The sequence below is a fragment of the Coregonus clupeaformis genome, chromosome 18, assembly GCF_020615455.1.
Source record: "Coregonus clupeaformis isolate EN_2021a chromosome 18, ASM2061545v1, whole genome shotgun sequence".
Taxonomy (NCBI): domain Eukaryota; kingdom Metazoa; phylum Chordata; class Actinopteri; order Salmoniformes; family Salmonidae; genus Coregonus; species Coregonus clupeaformis.
In genome coordinates this window covers 8,530,692-8,556,786 of record NC_059209.1, presented here as the reverse complement: position 1 = coordinate 8,556,786, position 26,095 = coordinate 8,530,692, and the positions used below count along the sequence as shown (strand labels likewise).

At 45.1% G+C, this 26,095-nt stretch overlaps 1 protein-coding gene across 7 annotated transcripts in view; it reads right to left on the bottom strand.

The window, feature by feature from the left end:
- LOC121587516 (rhotekin) overlaps positions 1-26,095 on the bottom strand; it is a 155,415-nt gene that overhangs the window by 12,196 nt on the left and 117,124 nt on the right. For all 7 annotated transcript variants that reach the window (XM_041904524.2, XM_041904517.2, XM_041904521.2 and 4 more), the window contains exons 2-5: positions 4,328-4,527; positions 4,064-4,125; positions 3,091-3,144; positions 353-470 (exon numbers count right to left, since the gene is read on the bottom strand). In XM_041904524.2, the coding sequence (XP_041760458.1) occupies positions 353-470; positions 3,091-3,144; positions 4,064-4,125; positions 4,328-4,527 (434 nt within the window). The remainder of the gene's footprint in view (positions 1-352; positions 471-3,090; positions 3,145-4,063; positions 4,126-4,327; positions 4,528-26,095) is intronic.

Below are 26,095 nucleotides of genomic sequence, written 5' to 3'. Positions count from 1 at the left end.
GGCTTTAACGTAACAAAATGTGGAAAAGGTCAAGGGGTCTGAATACTTTCTGAATGCACTGTATATACAGAATCAGGTACTGATACATGATTTGAAACTGTATACATGTATCTCCGTACAAGCATGACCTTAAACAAACACGCACTTATAAACACCAAACACTTACCATGGGAAAGATAAGACAGTAAGGCTGCGTTTACACAGGAAGCCGAATTCTGATATTTTTCCACTAATTGGTCTTTTGACCAATCAGATCAGCTCTTTTGCCAATAATTGGGCAAAAGTTCAGAATTGGGCAGCCTGTGTAAACGCAGCATAAGACAACACAAGCCAACCGAAAGAGAAGACGTACAAGACGATGGTGTTGTCAAAGCAGATGTCGGTGAGTGTTCGGTCCACCATCACCATGTCTGTGTCGTGAATCTCCCCTCCCACCTGGAGCAGACAGAACACTGCACACCGATGCAGCTCTGAGGGAGAGAGAGAGAGACATAGTGAGAGAGTATGTGTGAGTGTGTGCATGAGTGTACAGTCGTGGTCAAACGTTTTGAGAATGACAAGTATTGGTCTCCACAAAGTTCGCTGTTTCAGTGTTATGAGATATTTTTGTCAGATGTTACTATGGTATACTGAAGTATAATTACAAGCATTCCATAAGTGTCAAAGGCTTTTATTGACAATTACATTAAGTTTATGCAAAGAGTCAATATTTGCAGTGTTGACCCTTCTTTTTCATGACCTCTGCAATCCGCCCTGGCATGCTGTCAATTAACTTCTGGGCCACATCCTGACTGATGGCAGCCCATTCTTGCATAATCAATGCTTGGAGGGTTTTTGTTTGTCCACCCGCCTCTTGAGGATCGACCACAAGTTCTCAATGGGATTAAGGTCTGGGGAGTTTCCTGGCCATGGACCCAAACTGTCTATGTTTTGTTCCCCGAGCCACTTAGTTATCACTTTTGCCTTATGGCAAGGTGCTCCATCATGCTGGAAAAGGCATTGGTCGTCACCAAACTGTTCTTGGATGGTTGGGAGAAGTTGCTTTCGGAGGATGTGTTGGTACCATTCTTTATTCATGGCTGTGTTCTTAGGCAAAATTGTGAGTGAGCCTACTCCCTTGGCTGAGAAGCAACCCCACACATGAATGGTGTCAGGATGCTTTACTGTTGGCATGACACAAGACTGATTGTAGCACTCACCTTGTCTTCTCCGGACAAGGTGTTTTCCAGATGCCCCAAACAATCAGAAAGGGGATTCATCAGAGAAAATGACTTTACCCCAGTCCTCAGCAGTCCAATCCCTGTACCTTTTGCAGAATATCAGTCTGTCCCTGATGTTTTTCCTAGAGAGAAGTGGCTTCTTTGCTGCCCTTCTTGACACCAGGCCATCCTCCAAAAGTCTTCGCCTCACTGTGCGTGCAGATGCACTCACACCTGCCTGCTGCCATTCCTGAGCAAGCTCTGCACTGGTGGTGCCCTGATCCCGCAGCTGAATCAACTTTAGGAGACGGTCCTGGCGCTTGCTGGACTTTCTTGGGCACCCTGACGCCTTCTTCACAACAATTGAACCTCTCTCCGTTGAAGTTCTTGATGATCCGATAAATGGTTGATTTAGGTGCAATCTTACCAGCAGCAATATCCTTGCCTGTGAAGCCCTTTTTGTGCAAAGCAATGATGACGGCACGTGTTTCCTTGCAGGTAACCATGGTTAACAGAGGAAGAACAATGATTTCAAGCACCACCCTCCTTTTAAAGCTTCCACTCTGTTATTCTAACTCAATCAGCATGATAGAGTGATCTCCAACCTTGTCCTCGTCAACACTCTCACCTGTGTTAACGAGAGAATCACTGACATGTTGGCAGCTGGTCCTTTTGTGGCAGGGCTGAAATGCAGTGGAAATCTTTTTTGGGGATTAAGTTCATTTTCATGGCAAAGAGGAACTTTTCACTCTTCATGACATTCTGGAGTATATGCAAATTGCCATCATCAAAACTGAGGCAGCAGACTTTGTGAAAATTAGTATTTGTGTCATTATCAAAACTTTTGACCACGACTGTAGAGTGTGTGCCTGTGCGTGAGTATGTGTGCGAGTGTCCTTGCCCTCTTGGGCTCCGTTATCTTCCCACTGCACTTAACGACCTTGGCTAATTGCCTCATTAAACTTCACCTAGACTCTCCTACTACCTGTCCCTCCTGGAGTTCATTTATATGCGTATTGGTCTATTAGGTCATGCAGATGAATTCATTCCAGTTGTCGGGGAGGGGCAGACCTTACTTAGGATTTGGGTGTTCTTTTTTACTATAAGGTGGTGTACATTGACCCTTACATGTAGCAGTCAACATAAACCATACCAAAGCTGCAGTAGCACAGCCAAAGACAACAGAAAAGGGCTGTCTTTACTTACTGTAGGAATGTCTGCTTGTCAATGAGCTGCATTGTTTCAATAGCTGTATAGTGCTTAAGATCTACAAGTCCTTTTAGAAGAGCAGAACTGTTATGCTTACATGTTCATTACTTCAGTTCTTATACTTTAGAGTTTTTGGTCTTGGATCAGTTCCATACAACGTTAATCATTATGATGTAAAAGGCGAAACTGATCCTAGATCAGCACTCCTATTAGGGCCGGGACGATACCAGTACCGCGATACTTGTTCGTACCGTGGCAAGGAAACAAAACACGAAGTGGATTTAACTTCTTTAGGAAAACAGTCCTAATGTTGGAAACAAACATCATTATGTTGTCATACAGAGTCACATTTATTTATTTATTTTGTAAGCTATAGCACACAATAGTTGACATAAAGCAGGTTTTTAAAGGACCAAAGAGTTAGATCTGCTTCGTGTTTTCATTTATGCCATGGAAAAAAATATTGCGATACTGGTATCGTCCCAGCCCTAACACATACTCTGAGAGGCTTTGTGGGTATGGGCCCAGGTCGGCATAGTTATGTGCACCTGATTTCACACCCCTTTACCCAAATTCAATTTGATTAACTTCGCTTCACTCAGACGAGTCGCATCATAAACTCGAGCGATGGATAATATCACAGGATTTGATTCACACCAGTGCTACCACACTGACTCCTCACCTCCTTTGTTCTTGAAGTACTCGGTGTCTTTCCACATGAGTGGGATCCGCAGGTCTGCAATGGCAAAGGACAGTCAGTCAGATGAGTGAAATCCGCCAAATGTAACATATACGTACACGTACACACACACACACACACACCCACGCAGGTAAGTACATGCACGTACACACACACACACACACACACACACACACACACACACACACACACACACACACACACACACACACACACTCAGGTCGAGAGGTAGAAGACCCCACCAGGCAGTCACTGTCATACTCGGTGTGTGATCTATGTGTGTGTGCCTACCTGTGTGTCTGTGTGTGCTTGTGTTTGATGCATTTGTGTATGCCTTTGTGCTGAGCCACTAGCTGAATGGCTTCCTGTCTACTTAGTCAATCAATGATACATCACAACCTCTGTGTGTGCCCTCCAGCTGTGAGCAGTCCCAGACACACAGATAGACAGACAGCCCCCCCTGTCCTCTTGTCCTCCCACTGAGCCAGAGCAGTTCATCATAATCCTTTAATTACCTCTTTCACTGAAACCCCCCATTCCCCCCTCATCCTCACCCCCTCATTCTCTCCCCCTCACCCCCAACCTAGTCCTCCCTAATTCTACCCCCCTTTCACCCTCACCCCCTATCCCACCCTTACCCCCCCTGAATTCCACCCCCCAATACCCTCCTCCCCTCCATATCCCAAGGGGGGGGGGGGGGGGGGTCCTCATTGGATGTTCGCATGACGGACAGCGTCTACATGTCGCCATGGACACGGCCAATAATGAAGAAATGACACATGGCGTAATATGGGAGGAGGAGGCAGGGTATCAGGGCCTGAGGCTGATGAACTGGACTACATGGAGCTCAGCTATTGGGTAGACATGGGGACCTGGTCTCTCTCTGGCAGTCTGTCGCATAATATCTCTCTCTTTCACATATGTACACACACGCATGCACATCACCGGGGCCTACCTGAGATGGCCACCTTTCCCTTACAGGGTAGTCTGTCGTCCATGGGCCCTGCGTCTGATGACCTAGGAGAGACAGAAATAGGGGGGTGACAACAATGGACATTTTAATTGTAAACCCTACCCGATTGCCAACCCAGACCATATTAAGACATTCACCCTATGGGGATAGTTGCATTTACGCGGCGATAAGTTCCTAACGTAAGTTCCTCAGTTCCTACCCAGCCCAATACCTAGCTCCCTTGCCCCTTGCCTTTTGCCATCTGACCTTTGTGCGACCCTCTGCATGACCTGGGCCTCCTTCATCCTCTGCAGCTCTGACATGTAGGCCATGATGCGGGTGTTGCAGGTGAGCAGGCTCTTGGCTGCCTCCAGGGCCTGGTCTCTCTGGGAGCAGGCAGCCAGCAGCTTACAGGCCCCGTCACGCATCCGGATCTCATGGTCTATCTTTTTCTGGATGTCACTGTCCTACAGGCAGAGAGAGAGAGTGGTTAGAGATGGTGCTGACTGGAACAGGTTTGGTCTTCGAGTGTGGCGTGAGACTGTAAGAAGAAGGACCGGGTAAGAGTGAAATTTCATTTTTAAATGTAAGACAATGACTGTGAGTAAGAGCGTGAGTTATGTGCCATGTCTGTGTGTAGGAGAGAGAAAGAGAGGACACAAGTGTGTGTGTGTGTGTATGTGCAGGCCAGATGAAGCCCTCTCATGGGTCCATTAGTGGGGCATGCCCTTGAAAGCATTCTGGTGTCTCTGTGCGGTGAGGCGTGGGTCGGTCAGGGCACAGAGGCTAGTCAGGCAGAAGCTGTAAATATGCCCTTGTGCCCTTCTGAGTCCCCCTCCGTGGCACGCAGACACGAAGATGCTGAATCATTTAACACCTCCCTGCGCGCACAGTACACACACACACACACGTGCACACACACACACGTGTGCACACGCACACCCTTTGGGAGCAGCTCACCCAGAAGGAGGGCGTCGAGAGTGGAACTGTCAAAACAGCGGAGCCCTGTATTCCACCATGAGAGACCCCAGACATTAACACCCAGACACACCCCTCAGCCCCAACCCACGAACCCCTTCCATCACAATTTTGGAAAAAAACATGTGAATCTGACGTGGCTTATCTACAACAAGAAAGGCATGATTTAAACAGAGCCCAAATCACTGCAACACACTTCATGCTGCCAGCAGAATGCCAACACAGAGAGCAAGAGATGAAGAGAACGAGCCACATAAAACAGAGAGACAATGAAATAGGTGAAAACACAAATAGGACTCGTCTCTTTGCATGTTTAATTCTGTACCGAGGATCCCCTCATAACATTTCTTCTACTTTTCTCGGGTTTTGGAAGTAGTCCCAGCTACTGACCTCCCCTGTTGCTATGACAACCACCCACATCTCATCCGCTGCTCTGTATCCATTAAACATGCTTAATATGAAACGCGCGCACGCTTCTGTCTCTCGCACTCAATCGCTTTGTTATTCCACTCAAAGTGATAACGGTCTTATAGACCTCCCTCTCAACTTCAAACCCACTTGATTTTCTTATCTCGCTCTCTCTGTCTCTCTCTCTCTCTCTCTCTCTCAAGCCATTCCACTCCATTGTCTTCAAATAGCCTTCTGTCTTGCTCTCTTCTCCTCCCATCCATCCATCCCAAACAGAGCACTGCAAAGGACAGTGGGGTGGATGGGAGTGAATGTGGCTTGGACTCATTTGCCTACATGTGGAGTCATTTTGGCGCTTTGGATCCAGTGGTTTCATGCATTCTGGCCCACAGCTCTCTCATGGCAGTAACAGAGACATGGGTTGTATTGGGTAAACTAATATGCCCTTTGAACAAATAGCACAGCTTAGTACAAAACCTCACTGGCTTGACATGGTGGTGAAAGCTAAATACACTAATAGCTCTAAATCAAACACATCCAAATACATTGTCTCCAGCCAAACCAAGCAGGCTAAAGCTGTGGGCCTACACCAATATTGTTTTAATACAGCCATTTGGGTCAAGAGTACAGTAATACATTATTATCAATTCAATCATCTCCAAAAACAATGACATATCTTAACGTCCAAAGTGGTTGTAAAGTCTAACAGATTTCTCCATATGGAATACTGTCAGAGCAACATGTTTGAGCCTGATAAAGAATATTTAAATTGTTAAAGAGGGGACTGAGGATGCTAACCTGACCTTGGTGAATCTGACAGCTAGTCACCTTCAACATGCAAAATCATATGCACAAATTGTATATATTGATTTTAGTTCAGCTTTCAATGCAATGCAAATAAACACACTGCTGAAACGACTACTGGACCTGAATGTCATCGGAGGCCTCGCAGGTTGGATCAAGGACTTTTTAACTGACCAGCCACAGAGGGTTCTCATGAATGGGGCCCTCTCTGATAAACTGACCCTGAACACAGGGGCGCCCCAGGGGTGTGTCCTTTCACCGTTGTTGTTCTCTATCTACACTAACGAGATGAAGATCCAAGGAAACAATGTGAGCCTTTTCAAGTACGTGGATGACATGGCTCTGATGGGACTCTTTTCTTAAGACACTACGTCCGATGGGGACAGCTATTTCATAGCGGGCCAACAACCTTCAAGAATGGTGCCGGTCAAGTGCCACATCAATGTGGACAAGACAAAGGAGCTGATCATCAATGGCAACAACATGTCAATGTTCCAACCACTCTCTCTGAACGACCAACCAGTGGAGGTTGGAGAATTTTGTTTTTTTTTAAGCAAGCCAGCGCATGTTTTCAAATCAGGAAATTGAAGGGGTTTGGGGTCAGCCAGGATGTTCTGGAGAGGGTGTACAGCAGCTTGGTGGAGAGCATCCTCACGTTCAATATGACAGTCTGGTATGGTCATCTGAGCCTGAGGAGCAAAAGCAAACTAACCAGAATAGCAAACACAGCCAGCAAAGTAATTGGTCGACCACAGGCACAGCTGGGCAGTCCGTTCCACAAAACAGCCAAAAGGACGGCGCTGGCTGCAGTTGGCGACCCTTCCCACCCGCTACACGCTCAGTTGGAGAGGCTTCCCTCTGGCCTGCGCCTCAGAATGCCCATGGCTAAGAAGAATGTGTTCAAACATTGATTCGTTCCTTGTGCTGTTGGACGACTAAATGCAACCTAAATTGAATCGGAATATGCACATCTATTTATCTATTGTAACAGTTCAGTTGGGGCAGCGGTCAGTTGTGGGTAAATGTATCAATGTCCTCTATGTGCAGTATGATGGACTGTTTAAAATGTGTGTGATGTGAGAATGTATGTGATCCTTTTAATGTAAGATGATACCAAAGAAAAATGTCCATTCTGGATGGACAATAAAGTTTTATTCTATTCTATTAAAGATGCCTAGGCCAGACGTGATATATATGCATGCATACACTGCTATAGAGGTAAACGCAGGAGCCGAGCTGAATTGCTGACATGAAGTGAACAAAGCATCAATATACCTTCATCTTCCTATAAGCTTCTGATCAAAGGGGGAAAGCAGAACAACACTACAGAAGGAATTTTAGGCAGCAGTGTGTGTGTCTATGTGTGATTTTATGTCCGTTTGTGTAGTCAAAGTGTGTGTATAAGAGTGTTTTTGTGTGTGTTTAGAGACAGGGAGGAAAGTGAATTGAGTGTACCCATAGGACCAAAGCAGGAAGTCTAACCATGTATGTGTGCTGTTATTGGATTCAACTCAACTGACATCACAAAAAACAAATTCCATTGCATGAGTCAGTTATCATTTGAATGAACATTCTACATTACCAAGGAAATTATTGGATCACAATACCAGGCACCCATTGTGAGTGTACCCATGAGTTTACCAGTCAAATTTCCTGGGTTAGCATTGTCTCACATCAAATGGCGTCACTACTCCAACTCGCTTGTTCCTGAACCAATCTGTCTTGTAAGACATGGAACTCATATTCAAATTTGTCGGTAAATGGTAGTGGAAACGTCTTTATGTGCAAATTCTGATATAATAACCATCAAATCAAAGTAAACTTGGAGTTACACAATGATATGTTGTGTGGTCCTCCCACTACGACTCGGGAAAGCATGCAGTTTATTAGGTTACAGATGAAATAAGTTATGATGAACTTCACAGGGTGGTGAAATTGAACGGTGATCTTGATGCTCCTTTCCAATAAATATCGAGGGTCTTATTCTGGTGACATGATGATTGATGCTTGACTGCGGTTTGACAAATTCAAATATTCCCGCTCTTATGTTATGGCAGCCCATTGTAGCCAGACTACTTTTCATCTATCCCATTACCCTTTGCGAGATACGCGACAGATCAGTGCAGACTGAATTGAAGCGCTATCTGATGTAAAACAATGCAGGGTTAAAGGTTCCAAGCCCATTCTAATCATTCTATTTCTATGTGTGCTGCTGCTGCAGGGAGGGGGGGGGGGGATGTTGCCTAGGCAACCAAAGACTCGTTTGCTACAACACCTTGCTTGTTGCAGCAAGGAGCAACAAAGTTTCATAACGTTGTAAAGAGTCCATGTTGTCCATGTTACGCAGAAACGGACTCGACTTCACAAATGTCCGGCCGTCCTGTCTTCAGTCAGCTGTTCGCCCCCCCAAAAAAGAGAAAATAAAACGGTTATGATGGTTATTTTAATGACGGTCTTCATCCATAACCATCGGTTATACGGTAATAGTGCCACCCCTATGTGGGGGTATGACTGTGTAGTATACTCTATGTGTGTCCTTATCTTCTACAGTACTACGTAGCATACACCAGTGAACCTGCGGATCTAGCCCATGTGTAGTACAGGAACTGTGCTGCTCCCTTCCATGCCAGTCGGGTTCACTGTAGCCTATTTATAGAGAGGAAATTAGCAGCCTTCTCCTCCGGGGCTTTCCCAAAATGAGACATTCAACCTAGTTCTGCTATTAATCCCCCTCCGTGCCACCGCCAGACGGACACACCCACACACACAAATGTACACACGAATGAACGAATGCACGCGCACACAGCAAAGCATGGTCAAGCTCTCCTCTGGCATTCTAACAGGGATAAGGTCTATCTGAGGAGTGTGATGAAGTATGATATCTACAGTAGATACTATATCTAAACTGTGATGTGTTTGGGCTTCAGAGATGAAGTCTGCCCACTAACAACCAATTGTTTTCCCCCACTACTGCTTCTAATATAAAAACAGCTTTATCATCATTATCAACTTACAAGCTGAGGCTGAACGCACAAAGGACAACATTATACACACAAAAGAGCAAACCTAACACCACACAGACACTCAGAGTTATTTTCAGACCACCCCATTTTTATGCCTGGTGTCAATACAGTGCCCCATGCCAGGGTGCCAGTCAGTGGCAGTGAGAGTGAGTGCAAGATGGGAGTGTGTTGGATGTGAGACAGTGAAAGAGAGCGAGAAGATGGAGGGGTGAGGGGGCAGCGGGGTTACAGTGACCAGCCGGATCCCAGGTAATGAAGCGTGAGTGTTGAAAACGAGCCCAGATTGGAATAATTGAGGAAGAAGGAATCTTCCTGTCTGTCTGTGCGGGTTAAAGGGACGGACAGGAGACAAATGGGTGTGTGTGTGTGTGTGTGTGTGTGCTGCTGATCCCCTGGTGGAAGTAGGGTGTTGGCAGCCTCTCTGTGATCTGTGTAATTAGTATGCTGTGTGGGGCCTGGGTCTTCACACTGGGGATTTCACACCGCCTTGTTTACGTTGTGTTGTTCTGCTTGGTTAGGCTTCGTCTCTGACCCCGGACCCCTACCCAGGGTCATGGACTATGGACTCTCCAACCCCAGATGGTATGAAAATCTGGATACCGCCCAAGCCTAGTGTGTGTGCATGCATTAGGAGTGGGCGATATACCGGTTTGATAGTAAAAACCGGTATTGTGCCGCGCCATGATATGGATTTAGCAATATCATGGATACCGCGATTTATTCAGAATTCATAAATTCGAATTTTGCATCAATATTTTTTTGTTCCAAATTTCAACTGAGTGATAGTACTAAGTAGCTACATCTTTTTTTTTTTTTTATCCAACCTTTCTTGGTTGTTACGAATAAAAGAATGTATGTTAATATGTTGACCTATTTTTATGAGCGCACGTCGCATGCACTTGTTGCACGCATGTAGTGCTAGCAACAAAGAAGTGTGCAGGCAGCTGCAGTTAGGAGGCAGGTTAACTATTGGGGGAAAACTTTACAATCCAGGATGAGCGAAAACACAGAAATTGATGTTGCTCAAGAGCAGGAGGATAAATTGGTTAAGAAGAAAGGGGGCACCTCTGTTGTTTGGAACTGGTTTGGCTTTAAAATCTCCGACCCCGACCAAAACACTACCCTATGCAAGTTGTGTCGTCGTGTTGTCTTAGCAAAAGGTGGAAACACGACCAACCTGTTCAATCACTTAAAAAACATACATGTCCGTGAGTATGAACAATGCACCAGAATGCGTGAGACAGTAAGCCCAGGAGCTCGCCCGAAGACAAGCCAGACTCGCACTCAACAATCAATTATATCATCATTTGCTGCCGGTACTTGCTATGAGAAGACGAGCAAAAAATGGATAGACATCACAGCTGCGATTACAAATCACATAGCGAAGGACATGGTACCGATTCAAACTGTGGAGAAAGAGGGGTTCAGAAAGTTGATTCAAACTCTGGACCCAAGATATGAGATCCCGAGCCGCAAATATTTTAGCCAAAAATGCCTGCCACAGCTTTACACAGAATGCTGGGACAGAGTTTACAGTGAGATAAATAACATTCCATTCTTCTCCACTACTGCCGATCTATGGTCAAGTCGTACCACAGAACCTTATATAAGCCTCACAATCCATTACATAGACGGTGACTGGAAACTGAAAAGTAAGTGCCTACAGACGTCTTATTTCCCAGACGACCACACCGGGGAAATAATTGCAGGTGGGCTGAGGGACATGCTGTCGTCCTGGGGATTAAAAGAGTCGCGTCAAGTTTGTATGACGACCGACAGCGGATCGAACATGATCAAGGCATTGCAGCTGAACAAGTGGGCAAACCTTGGATGTTTCGGACACAGGCTGCACAATGCTATTGGTAAGTTTCAGGACTGTAGCCTAGGCCTACCCTGTATGATGCTTATTATTAAGAAAAAATACAGCTCACATCAGCCATGTACCGTAGGCTAAATCTAAGCACATCAGATTTGTAAAATGTGTAACAGTTGAATGTAAATGCCGTAAATCCTCAAACAAAGATTAAAAGTTATATTGTATTGTGATTTCTATATAAAAATGCATTATTATTAATTATTATTGTATTGTGATTCGATTATTTTTCACCCTATTATTTTGATTTCTTATTCCCAATTTCCAGAGAGGAGTGTCCAAAACGCTCCCGGGCCACAGGGTGTGCGATTTCCCGGGCCACAGGGGTTTGCAAAAAGGTGGTTAGCACGTTCTCATACAGCTGGAAAAAGCAGAAGGCCCTGATGACAGCACAGAATGAACTAAGCCTGCCCCTGCACAAGCTCATCACAGAATCTCCGACAAGGTGGGGATCTCGTCTGAAAATGATGGAAAGAGTCCTGGAGCAGGAAAAGGCCATTACACAGGTCCTGGCAGGGGACAAAAGACACGGCACCTTGTACCTACCTGGCAAGACATCCAGGTCTTGGAATCAGTCACAGCAGCACTGAAGCCACTCCAGGACTTTACAGATGCCCTGTCAGGAGAAGCGTATGTGAGCGTGTCCTATTTGAAGCCTGTCATCAATCTGTTAAATGCAGAGGTTCTAAATCTGAGCAAGGACGATACAGAACTGACCAAAGAGATCAAGATCAAGGTTCTTGATTACTTGAATAACAAGTACACTGACCCTGCAACAGATGAGCTGCTCTCCATGGCTACCTTTCTAGATCCAAGGTTCAAGACCAGGTACATGTCCGCTGAGAAACTGGAGGACATTAAGGTATTTATTCATTTGTTCTTGTTTTATTGCTTCAAATGTAAAGCACTTTGGGCTGCATTTTATGTATGAAAGGTGCTATACAAATAAAGTTTAATTATTTTCATTTTTTAAGGTGAGAGCTGCCTCAGAGACCGAAGCCCTCCTGGTGGAGAACACAGCCCTGGGAAAATCGTCTCTTGCAGAGGATCACACTGACAGGGAGAAAGAAGCTTCCACTGCTCATCAATCAGGCAAGAAGCCCAAGAAGAGCCTTGGGAGCTTCTTTAAGCAGACCAGCAGTGCACCTGCCTCATGTTCAGAGAGGCAGATCATTGAGCAAGAGCTGAATAGCTACATTCTGGCAACGGCAGCAGACAGCGAGTCTGATCCTTTGGAGTGGTGGCGATTTCACGGATCTAATTTTCCACGTGTGAGTTGTCTGGCAAAGAAATACTTATGCATCCCTGCCACAAGTGCCCCCTCTGAGAGGGCATTCAGCACTGGGGGCAATGTGGTGACATGTCACAGGGCAGCACTAAAGCCAGAAACAGTCAACATGCTGGTATTCCTGGCACGGAACTTGTGAAGAAAGTTCTAGTGAAGATTTGTTGATATTGTTGATAATTGATGGTTGAGGCTTGAAAGGTTTAGTTTCAAACGGTTAGTTTTTTACATATCTACGGACCGTAGCCAAAACAAACACACGTATTTGAATTTGTAATTACCTTATTTTCTTTATCTCCTGTTATTTTTTATTTAATTTTACTTAATATCTAATTTATATATATATATATATAGGCCTACCTACCTCATGTTTACAGAATGCATGTTTGCACAATACAAATAAAAACTTTTCAGGTCCATACGGTCCAATGCCTCACTCTTTCTGGTTATATAAGGTTCAAATACATATTTTTCCTTAACTAATATAATTTAACCAAGAAGGGATATTAAAATGTGATTCATATTTTTTTACGTCATATATCGTGATATCATATCGATATCGTCTGGACAGTGGAAAATATCGTGATATGAATTTTAGCTCATATCGCCCACCCCTAGCATGCATGTCTTTATGTGTGTGTGTTTGTGTGTGATTGTAGTAGGGAGATGGAAATAGAAAGGTTGTGTTAGTTTGTGAGCCTGCAGTGTCAGCGTGTCTTTGAATGTGTTACGGGGACACGTGTTCGTGGGAGGAAATCCAGGTCAGCTGCAGAGCCCAGACGGCTCACCCTGAATAAAGACTAGTACTGTGAGGTCACTTCCTGCCCTCGCTGCCTGAGTATACTGTCTGTCTGTCGCATAAGCCCTTACTTACCAAGAAGAGGGAGAGAGAGCGAGAGAGGGATGAGTGGGGGCAAGAGGAGTGACAGCAAGGAAAGCAGCACCAGTATATAGATCCTAACCCACTGCTGTAGGGGGAGGGTTAACATTAGAGTTAATCACAGAGGCACAGGACTGGGGAGCTGTGAAAGAGACCCTTCCACTATGAGCTACATAGACATCCTCATTCGCTAACCATCTGCACCAGCTTGTTTTTGGTCACAGGTCCAGGAATGGCTGAAGGATTGCAATATTTACCTGGAGCTAACCCTGCAGATAGCACTACTGGGTGATCTGAAAAGTCATAGTCAATCAATCAATAATATAATAATACTTTTAGCAAAAATGTTTATTTTAAATTTACAAATTTGTAGAAACAATGAGAATAGAAGGGTTCAGAACTTTTGTGAAACATCACAGTTGAAAAATATATTGCAAATAGAAATCCAATATGGATGTGGCGTTAAGAGACAGATGGGAGGTGTTGAATGGAGCTGAAGAATGGGACTAATAACAACTAACAACAACTAATAACAACAAGATAACTAATGTAAAGCATACTGTGTCCATTATAAGTATATAGGTTATAGGTTGAGAGCTTTTGTGAAAGAGCTCAGTTAGAAAGATATGGCATATAGAAGCAAACCGGATGGACATCCTGAAAATGATCGGAGAGGTTGAGGGTAGAGGAAGTTCAGGAGTAAAAATAAACAAAATATAAATATAATAAAATTGACTGTGTCCATAAAATGTATGTAGTATGTATAAGCTGGAAGAAGAGACCTAAGCGTTGTTGTTCACTAGTTTACTCCAATTAGGGGAGGGGTGGTGGGGTTGTAAAGTAATAAAGGGAAATATATATTTTTTAAAGGATATGTATATATATGTATGTATATATATTTATATGTATGTCTATGGCGTTTTTCCTATTTTGTTGCATTACAACCTGTAATTTAAATGGATTTTTATTTGGATTTCATGTAATGGACATACACAAAATAGTCAAAATTGGTGAAGTGAAATGAAAAAAATAACTTGTTTCAAAAAATTCTAAAAAATAAATATCGGAAAAGTGGTGCGTGCATATGTACTCACCCCCTTCGCTATGAAGCCCCTAAATAAGATATGGTGCAACCAATTACCTTCAGAAGTCACATAATTAGTTAAATAAAGTCCACCTGTGTGCAATCTAAGTGTCACATAATCTGTCACATGATCTCAGTATATATACACTTGTTCTGAAAGGCCCCAGAGTCTGCAACACCACTAAGCAAGGGGCACCACCAAGCAAGCGGCACCATGAAGACCAAGGAGCTCTTCAAACAGGTCAGGGACAAAGTTGTGGAGAAGTACAGATCAGGGTTGGGTTATAAAAAAATATCAGAAACTTTGAACATCCCACGGAGCACCATTAAATCCATTATTAAAAATGGAAAGAATATGGAACCACAACAAACCTGCCAAAAGAGGGCCTCCCACCAAAACTCACGGACCAGGCAAGGAGGGCATTAATCAGAGAGGCAACAAAGAAACCAAAGATAACCCTGAAGGAGCTGCAAAGCTCCACAGCGGAGATTGGAGTATCTGTCCATTGGACCACTTCAAGCCGTACACTCCACAGAGCTAGGCTTTACGGATGAGTGGCCAGAAAGAAGCCATTGCTTAAAGGAAAAAATTAGTAAACACGTTTGGTGTTCGCCTAAAGGCATGTGGGAGACTCCCCAAACATATGGAAGAAGGTACTCTGGTCAGATGAGCTAAAATTGAGCTTTTTGGCCATCAAGGAAAACGCTATGTCTGGCGCAAACCCAACACCTCTCATCACCCCGAGAACACCATCCCCACAGTGAAGCATGGTGGTGGCAGCATCATGCTGTGGGGATGTTTTTCATCGGCAGGGACTGGGAAACTGGTCAGAATTGAAGGAATGATGGATGGTGCTAAATACAGGGAAATTCTTGAGGGAAACCTGTTTCAGTCTTCCAGATATTTGAGACTGGGACGGAAGTTCACCTTCCAGCAGGACAATGACCCTAAGCATACTGCTAAAGCTACACTCGAGTGGTTTAAAGGGAAACATTTAAATGTATTGGAATGGCCTAGTCAAAGTCCAGACCTCAATCCAATTGAGAATCTGTGGTATGACTTAAAGATTGCTGTACACCAACAAAACCCATCCAACTTGAAGGAGCTGGAGCAGTTTTGAAGAATGGGTAAAAATCGCAGTGGCTAGATGTGCCAAGCTTATAGAGACATACCCCAATAGACTTGCAGCTGTAATTGCTGCAACAGGTGGCTCTACAAAGTATTGACTTGGGGGGGTGAATACTTATGCACACTCAATTTCTGTTTTTTTGTCTTATTTCTTGTTTGTTTCACCCCCCAAAATATTTTGCATCGTCAAAGTGGTAGGCATGTTGTGTAAATCAAATGATACAAACCCCCAGAAAATCAATTTTAATTCCAGGTTGTAAGGCAACAAAATAAGAAAAATGCCAAAGGGGGTGAATACTTTCGCAAGCCACTGTGTATATATATATATATATATATATATATATATATATATATATATATATATATATTTGCGTGGGGGAAAAAATCATATGAGGGATTGGAAGTGATGCAGACAATTACTTTGATGGAAGTTACAATCTATCTGCAATATTAAAGCTGATCTACCCTCTAAAAATAAATCTAAAATATACAAATCTAAAATAAAATAAAACATCTGCACCAATCAGCATCGAGTAAACAAGCAGTCCTCTTTAAAATAATGTAGTGTTAATTTTTCATATAGCAAAATCTGTCATTGACACCCAAAGGAACACACACACAGATTCTCACACACACCCAGACAAAACACCAAACGCATACCACTCCCATTCATCAGGGTTTTAGTGACCAAAGCTAGCTGGCTTTTAATTAGTCAGCCACAACTATGCGTCTGCCCACTCCACCCAAATCCCTTCCTCTTTCTCCCTCTCTCCCACACCCGGGGCATGTCTGTGGTGGAGGGTTGGGCAGGGCCGGGAGAGGCCCCAGGGAGCTGTGGGATGTGGTCACGAGGGGCGAGAGTAACGTACATTAACACACAAAACAAGGGCCCGTGTCTCTCTCGTTCACTCTCAATCTCAAACGCGCACAGTCACACACTATAGTTTCATGACATGCACAAAAACAGCCTCAGACTTTGTCTGTCTGTCCATCCCTCATACAAAGAGAGACATAGCCTATGCTGCCACATACACTGCAGAGGCACACAAACAAACACAGGTTCCACCAAATGCAAATATACAACGCAAACATTAAAATGAACCCACATGAATATCTTGTTCAGGAGTAGGGCATACTGTAGTGGTTTGGTTCTGGCACCGGGGGTTAGGTGGCAAGGCAGTTATTGGGTGGGGTGTTTGTGTGCCTCCATTAATGAGAGCAACACGGTCACAAAGCGGTCCAACCACGGTCCGGGCCAAGGCACATACTTCTCCCCCAAGGCTGAATGTGTTTCCTAGGCTACTGCCAGAGCTCTGATGTCACCAGGGCCTGAACGGACTCCACAGTGTTCTGACGGTGGAAAGCCAGAGGCCTTTGTCCTAATACAGATAGAACTGAACAGAACACAACCCGTGACCATCAAATGTATTCAATTATTCACAAACAATGGACTGTTATAGTTCTACGTGGGGCAGTGTGTGTGTGTGTGTGTGTGTGTGTGTGTGTGTGTGTGTCGGGGGGGAGTATGACATGCAGTGTGTGACTCTGACTCTGCAGCCAGCTGTTCTCACACAAAGGCGCTGAGTGTTCCAGTGCAGCTGAGCCCCAGCTCAGAGGGGGGCGGTGTGTGTGTAAATGGTATATGGAGCATAGCTACATCCTTTTACATAGCACTGTCCATTCTTTGAAAATAGTATGCTGCTAGCTGGGGGTGGGATTCATGGTGGTGTTGGTGCGTGTGTGTGTGTGTGTGTGGCAGGGTTTCCGTTAGCTGGTAATAGCTGGTAATAGCCTGCTTTTAGCTGAAGCCGATCAATAAAATTGGCTCCAGCCAATTGTCCGGGAAAAGAAGAAAAAATCTGATTGCGAAATAATGCTTTTTAGCCTATTCAATGATGGAAATACCAATAGAGGAAAATACATTTGACTGGTCATGCTTATTAAATTGGCGCGTGTACAGTATATTTGTTATGTATCTTATTTATCACACACGTACAGCATACAAATACAGAGCCTTTGAGCGGAAAGTCTGTCAGCATCTCAAACAGAAAATGCATAGACAATGGAAGGCAGGCTTCATCAGCGCGTCACACACCCCTTTGCAATGAGCTGGAGGCAGTATGCATTTTGAAAATGTATATATTTAATTGTTTGAAACCTGAACGTTTTAATACATATTATGAGGAATGTCTTACCTTGCTTCAAAGTAGTCTGACGAGTCAATTACACAGGCCTAGTACCCCTAGTTAGGGCTGTTACGGTGACCGTATTACCGCCACACTGGCGGTCACGAGTCATGACGGCAGTCAAATTCCACGTGACCGTTTAGTCACAGTAATTAGGCTTCTCCAAGCTCTGATGCTGCTGCTGGTCATTAGTAGCCTACCAAACTTGCTAACTGCCTGGTACTCAGCACTCTATTGTCCCTCTAATCACTCTGACATCAATGCAAGTGTGTGAGAAAACAGACTGCTGGCCTCTATTAAAAAGAGGGGTATCCCATCAGCTTTCTATAGGCTAGGCCTACTATATTTATTTCTCAACTTTCCTAACATTAAGCACATTGCTTCTCTTTAAAACAGGAGTATAGCCTACCTGGCTGGCATGAAAATGAACCACTGAAAAGTGTCCTCCATTTGCTATTTAAGTGTATAGATGACATGTTTTTTTTTTCCCGCTGCCCCTGTTTTGAGGCAGGTGCATGATAATGGTCCATTCTAAATCAAAACAAATTTCACACATATATTATTTAGTATATGTAAAGACAAGATTAAATCAAGAATAGTGTCATGGGGTGACAATATTAGCCTATAACTTGTGAGTGGCCAAATAACTTCTTAAAATTAGGGAATTATAATGATTATATTCAGCCCAAGGGCACAACGGCCACTGGCCGCAAAAGGCATGGATTTTTTTAAGGGGCATGACAGCCACACGAAAGGGATGCAGCCAGGAAATTCGAGGCATTATCATGTGCTTGTCAAATTGTGAATGAGAGACTGGTGAAGTGTGTACAGCCTGTGAAAAAAACAAAGCAGAGCTCATGTCTTTCATGTGACTTTTTTCAAATCATCATTAGTCACATCATGCAGCCTTAGAATGTATTAAAAAAGAAAACATATAGCCCAACATTTGTATCACAACTAAAATTACATAAATAACTATAAATTAAGCATATAGGAGTACCTGTTTCTTTGTTAACCGCTCAACACAGAATAGCTGCATGTGCGCACTCCCTCAAATCATTTGGAGAAAATATCCTTTCTATTTTCTTTAGCTATATTCAATTGTATTCTTCATACTATAAAATAATGCCACAGAATTCTGAGCAAATCTTGTCTGCTAAATGAACTAGTGTAGCCCACAGACATATAGCATAGCCAGATCAGGGCCTAACATAAGGACAACTCAGAGTATGGTATTCTGTTATTCTGAAATAGACTACATTTTCTTCATATTATGCTTCTTTAGACCTGTCTAAAATAAATAAGGGATGTATTGTGATGATGTAGGCTATATTACATGGATTTACTATACTTTTTTAAAATGTAGATATTTCAAAGGCTATGCGTGGAAGCCAGGAGATGCTAAATGTGTTTATGTTAATTATCGTTCAATTACCGTGAGACTGGCAATCACCAGCTGACAACATTTCATGACCGCCACAGTCCTACCCCTAGTACCTCAAAAAGTTTAATCGAAGCTCAGGTTTTCAGTTGTGAGGGTTGACTAAAAGAAGTAGGCTCAGCGAGAAGATACTGAACTTGACAAATTAATTCATTGGCGTGCACATTGAGGGTGTTAACTCCAGATTCTTTGAATTAGATTCCGGTTTGGCTGTAAACCCGTCTCTCAGCTGGATCAGACGTCACATCAACACACATCCACATAGCTAGAGGACCAAAATGATCTGTCACAATGCAAGGGAAAGCTTTTGGTCCTTCATCGAAACCAGCTTTGAGACACACAGACAAGTAAAAGGCATGGACTTTCAATTATTGCTAGCGTGCGTGATAGAACATTGACGCTGGAGTCTGGGCATTCTTGTGTGTGTGTGTGTGTGTGCGCATGTGTGTGTCTGCGTGTGTGGTCTCAGCACACAGCAGACCCAAAGATAAGTGTGTGGTCCTGAGAACGCTGTACATGACCTGCAGGGTACTACTCTATAATGGTAACACCGAGACAGGAAGTCCAGTAATACAACATTCCTCTTTCTCCTGCCTTTCTTTCTCTTCTCATCATCTCCTTCCCTTCATCTGCACTAATCTGAAATAACTGGACAGGTTCTGTGCTTCTACATCTGCATTGCTTGCTGTTTGGGGTTTTAGGCTGGGTTTCTGTATAGCACTTTGTGACATCTGCTGATGTAAAAAGGGCTTTATAAATAACATTTGATTGATTGATTGATTGATTGATTGAGGTAAAAGGAAATAACCTGTAGGATTCAACCACATTGCTTTCACCTACCCCATATTCTCAGATCTCTGTAAATGAAGGGAAGGACCCAAAGAGAGGAAGCCACATTGGACTATTGAGATGCACCCAGAGAAACCAAGCAGGATTTTGAAGATTGTGCAACCCTGGGAGAACTAGCTGCTCTGGAACATACCTCCAAAAACAGAGAGAGAATGAGTGAAATGTGTGAGGATGAATACAATTGAGATAAGCCTGAACAAAAATAAATAAAAATAAAAATAAAAAAATAAAACAAATCGGCCAGCTCTGATCCAATGAGACGGGTGAACAGTCTGTACTCCATGACGTTCCATCATCTGCCAATCTCACAGGAATTGGAAACACCTAATGAGAGTAATTGGCGGAACTGATTGTCTGGGAGCAATTAATTACAAAACACACACACACACACACACACACACACACACACACACACACACTTAAGACCATTATGCACATCAGAGCGCTTACACACACACGAGCATAATAGACAGCAGAAGAGGCCAGATTATAGACAGTTTTATACTGTAGGTTGGCACAGAGCCACTGGAAGTAGAAGATGGTGCTGCAGTGGATAACGGCCATTTTACGGGCTCCCAACCAATTCTGCTGCTTTGTGTGTGTTTTTTTTACACTGATCGTTACTTTTTTTGTACACAATGTCTTCGCCATCATTTATTTTGACTGAAAACAGCTTCTGGACTTCTACTTCAAAGAGTCAGCAGCTGTGGATGTTCTGCTTACTCCGGTTGGGGTTGGGGAGCAGTCATTTGGATTGGGGTTAGAAGCTGTTAAGGAGCCTTTTGGTCTTAGATTTGGATTATATACAGTACCAGTCAATGGTTTGGACACAACTACTCATTCAAGGGTTTTTCTTTATTTTTACTATTTTCTACATTGTAGAATAATAGTGAAGACATCAAAACTATGAAATAACACATATGGAATCATGTAGTAACCAGAAAAGTGTTAAACAAATCAAAATATATTTTCAATTTTGTCACACCCTGGCTATGGGACTCTAGTTGTTGAGCCAGGGTGTGTTTGTTCTATGTGGTGTGTTTCTATGTTGGGGGTTCTGGTTTGTTGTTTTCTATGTTTGCCTTAGTGACTCCCAATCAGAGGCAACGAGTGTCAGCTGTTCGTTGGTTGTCTCTGATTGGGAGCCATATTTAAACTGTCTGTTTTTCATTCGGGTTTGTGGGATTTTGTTCCGTTAAGGTTTGTGTTGTGTATAACTTCAGGACGTCACGCATCGTTGTTTATTGTTTTTGTGTCGTGTTCAGTACAAATAAAGTATGTACGCTTATTACGCTGCGCCTTGGTCCGCTTCCTGTGACGATCGTGACAGAAAATCCCACCAAGATGTGACCAAGCAGCGTGTCCAGGAGCCATCGCCAGGGAGATCCCTAACAGATCTCCTTCGCCTCCTCGACTGGGTCAAGCCGAGTGAGGAGGAGAAGGGCTTGACCTTGTGGCAGAAGGGCGAAAGGCTGGCGAGGGACATGGAGACCTGGTCCACGGGTAGGGGAGACGCCCAGAAATTTTTTTAGGGGGGCTAACGCCGTGGACGACGGGCCAGCAGGAGACCGCGGCAGAGCGGCCCAGCGGATTGGCAGAGGAGGACGCCAGGTTACGGGAGTCACTGGTCACCAGGGGGAAGGAGGTTGTAGAGGCACGGTGAGAGGTACTGGCGTGTGTTGCCAGTCCGGTCCGGCCTGTTCCTGATCCCCACGTAGGGCCAGTGGTGTGTGTTCCCAGTACGGTCCGGCCTGTTCCTGCCACTCGCACCAAGTCAGTGGTGCGCGTCGTCAGCCCGGTCCGGCCCATTCCTGCTCCCCGCACCAAGTCAGTGGTGCGGCGTCGTCCAGCCCGGTCCGGCCCATTCCTGCTCCCCGCACCAAGTCAGTGGTGCGCGTCGTCAGCCCGGTCCGGCCCATTCCTGCTCCCTGCACCAAGTCAGTGGTGCGTTTCGTCAACCGGCTCGGCCCGTTCCTGCTCCCCGCACCAAGTCAGGGGGCGCTTTGACAGCCCGGCTCGGCCCGCTCCTGCTCCCCACACCAAGCCAGTGGTGTGCGTTGTCAGTCCGGCACGGCCCGTGCCTGTTCCCCGCACCAAGTCAGGGGTGCGCTTCGACAGCCCGGCTCGGCCCGCTCCTGCTCCCCACACCAAGCCAGTGGTGTGCGTCGTCAGTCCGGCACGGCCCGTGCCTGTTCCACCGGTGGCTGGTCCGGCACCGGTCAGAGGCTTCACGTCGGAGCTAGAGCAATCCGCTCCACCAGTGTTCAGTCCAGCTCCGGCCAGCAGGGCCAGACCGGACCAGGGGTACTTTGGGGGGTTAGAGAAGGAGTGGGGGTCAAGCCCGGAGCCAGAACCGCCGCCGAGGAGGTATGCCCACCCAGCCCTCCCCTGTTTTGCTCTTTTGAGGCGCGGTCGCAGTCCGCGCCTTTAGGGGGGGGTACTGTCACACCCTGGCTATGGGACTCTAGTTGTTGAGCCAGGGTGTGTTTGTTCTATGTGGTGTGTTTCTATGTTGGGGGTTCTGGTTTGTTGTTTTCTATGTTTGCCTTAGTGACTCCCAATCAGAGGCAACGAGTGTCAGCTGTTCGTTGGTTGTCTCTGATTGGGAGCCATATTTAAACTGTCTGTTTTTCATTCGGGTTTGTGGGATTTTGTTCCGTTAAGGTTTGTGTTGTGTATAACTTCAGGACGTCACGCATCGTTGTTTATTGTTTTTGTGTCGTGTTCAGTACAAATAAAGTATGTACGCTTATTACGCTGCGCCTTGGTCCGCTTCCTGTGACGATCGTGACAAATTTTCGATTCGGCGAAGGCCTGATTCTCCTCTGAACAGTTTATGTTGAGATATGTCTGTTCCTTGAACTCTGAAGCATTTATTTGGGCTGCAATTTCTGAGGCTGTTAACTCTAATGAACGTATCCTCTGCAGCAGAGGTAACTCTGGGTCTTCCTTTCCTGTGGCGGTCCTCATGAGAGCCAGTTTCATCATAGCGCTTGATGGTTTTTGCGACTGCACTTTTTCCGGATTGACTGACCTTCATGTCTTAAAGTAATGATGGACTGTCGTTTCTCTTTGCTTATTTGAGCTGTTCTTGCCATAATATGGACTTGGTCTTTTACCAAATAGGGCTATCTTCTGTATCCCAACCCTACCTTGTCACAACACAACTGATTGGCTCAAACGCATTAAGAAGGAAAGAAATTCCACAAATTAACTTTTAACAAGGCACACCTGTTAATTGAAATTGATTCCAGGTGACTACCTTATGAAGCTGGTTGCGAGAATGCCAAGAGTGTGCAAAGCTGTCATCAAGGCAAAGGGTGGCTACTTTGAAGAATATAAAATATAAAATATATTTTGATTTGTTAAAAAAAAAAAATTGGTTACTACATGATTCCATAGTTTTGATGTCTTCACTATTATTCTACAATGTAGAAAATAGTACAAATAAAGAAAAACCCTTGAATGAGTAGGTGTGTCCAAACTTTTGACTGGTACTGTACATCTAGCTGGTTTTTCTATACATTGTCAAGCTTGTACGGCAGCGTCAGATAAGTTTAGGGGGAGGGGTGTGTCTCGTTGTTAACAACAACTGGTGTGCAATCTCTAATGTTAAGGAAGTCTCTAGGTTTTGTTCGCCCTAGTTAGAATACCTAATGATAAGCTGCAGACCACACTATTTACCAAGAGAGTTTAAATCTATATTTTTCGTAGCACAAACCGATGCTGGCACTAAGACCGCACTCAACGAGCTGTATAGGGCCATAAGAAAACAAGGAAATGCACCCCAAGAGGCGGCACTCCTAGTGGCCAGTGATTTTAATGCAGGGAAACTGAAATTCGTTTCACCCCTTTTTTTTACCAGCATGCCACCTGTGCAACCAGAGGTGACAAAACTCTAGACCACCTTTACTCCACCAAAGAAATGCATATAAAGCTCACCCCCGCCCTCCCTTCGGCAAATTTGACCATAACTCTATCCTCCTGATTCCTGCTTACAAGCAAAAATTCTAAACAGGAAGTACCAGTGACGCGCTCAATACGGAAGTTGTCCAATGAAGCGACTGCTAAGCTACAGGACTGTTTCGCTAGCACAGACTACAATATGTTCTGGGATCCATCCGATAACAATGAGGAGTTTACCACATCAGTCAACGTTTTCATTAACAAGTGCATCGACGACGTCATCCCCACGGTGACCGTACATACATTTCCCAACTAGAAGCCATGGATTACAGGCAACATATGCACTGAGCTAAAGGCTAGAACTGCCGGTTTCAAGGAGCGGGACACTAATCCGGACGCTTATAAGAAATCCCGCTACGCCCTCAGACGAACCATCAAACAGGCAAAGCGTCAATACAGGACTCAGATCGAATCCTACTACGCTGGCTCTGACACTCGTCGGATGTGGCAGGGCTTGCAAACTATCACAGATTACAAAGGGAAACCCAGCCGCGAGCTGCCAAGTGACGCGAGCCTACCAGACAAACTAAATGCCTTCTATGCTCGCTTCGATGCAAGCAACACTAAACCAAGCATGAGAGCGCCAGCTGTTCTGGACAACTGTGTGATCTCGTTCTCCATAGCCGATGTGAGAAAGACCTTTAAACAGGTTAACATTCACAAGGCCATGGGGCCAGACAAATTACCAAGACGCGTACTCAGAGCATGCACTGACCAGCTCTTCACTGACATTTTCAACCTTTCCTTGACCCAGTCTGTAATACCTACATGTTTCAAGCAGACCACCATAGTCCCTGTGCCCAATGTCGCCAAGGTTACCTGTATAAATGACTAATCACCCCGTAGTACTCACATCTGTAGCCATGAAATGCTTTGAAAGGCTGGTCATGGCTCACATCAACACCATCATCCCAGACCACTCTCGACCTACTCCAATTCGCATACTGGCCCAACAGATCCACAGATGACGCTCTCTCTATTGCACTCCACACTGCCCTCTCCCACCTGGATAAGAGGAACACCTATGTGACAATGCTGTTCATTGACTACAGCTCAGCGTTCAACACCATAGTGCCCTCCAAGCTCATGACTAAGCTAAGGACCCTGGGACAGAACATCTCCCTCTCCAACTGGATCCTGGACTTACGGCCCGCCCCCCAGGTGATGAGGGTAGGCAACAACACATCCGCCATGCTGACCCTCAACACGGGCCCCTTTAGGGGTGCGTGCTCAGTCCCTTTCTGTAATCCCTGTTCACCCATGACTGCGTGGCTGTGCACGACTCCAACACCATCATTAAGTTTGCTGATGACACGACGGTGGTGGGCCTGATCACAGACGACGATGAGACAGCTTAAAGAGATGTGTTCAGTGACCTGGCTGTGTGGTGCCAGGTCGACAACCTCTCCCTCAACGTCAGCAAGACAAAGGAGCTGGTCGTGGACTACAGGAAATGGAGGGCCGAGCACGCCCCCATCCACATCGACAGGGCTGTAGTGGAGGGGGTCAAAAGCTTCAATTTCCTCTGTGTCCACATCACTAAGGAATTAACATGGTCCACACACCAACACGGTCGTGAAGAAGGCATGACAATGCCTTTTCCCCCTCAGGAGGCTGAAGAGATTCGGCATGGGCCCACAGATCATCAAAAAGTTATACAGCTGCACCATTGAGAGCATCTTGACTGGTTGCATCATCACTTGGTACGGCAACTGCTTGGCATACATCCGCAAGGCGCTACATAGGGTGGTGCGGACAGCCCAGTACATCACTGGGGCTGAGTTCTCATTCAGGACCTCTATACCAGGCGGTGTCAGTGGAAGGGCCGGAAAATTGTCAATGACCCCAGCCACCCAAGCCATAGACTGTTCACTCTGCTACCGCACGGCAAGCAGTACCGGAGTGCCAAGTCTGGGTCCAAAAGGTTCCTGACAAGCTTTTACCCCCAAGCCATAAGACTGCTGAACAGTTCATCATGTTGTTGGGCTTTTTACCCCTTTTTCTCCTCAATTTAGTGATATCCAATTGGTAGTTACAGTCTTGTCCCATCGCTGCAACCCTACAAACTCGAGAGAGGCGAAGGTCGAGAGCCATGTGTCCTCCGAAATACGACCCTGCCAAGCCGCAAT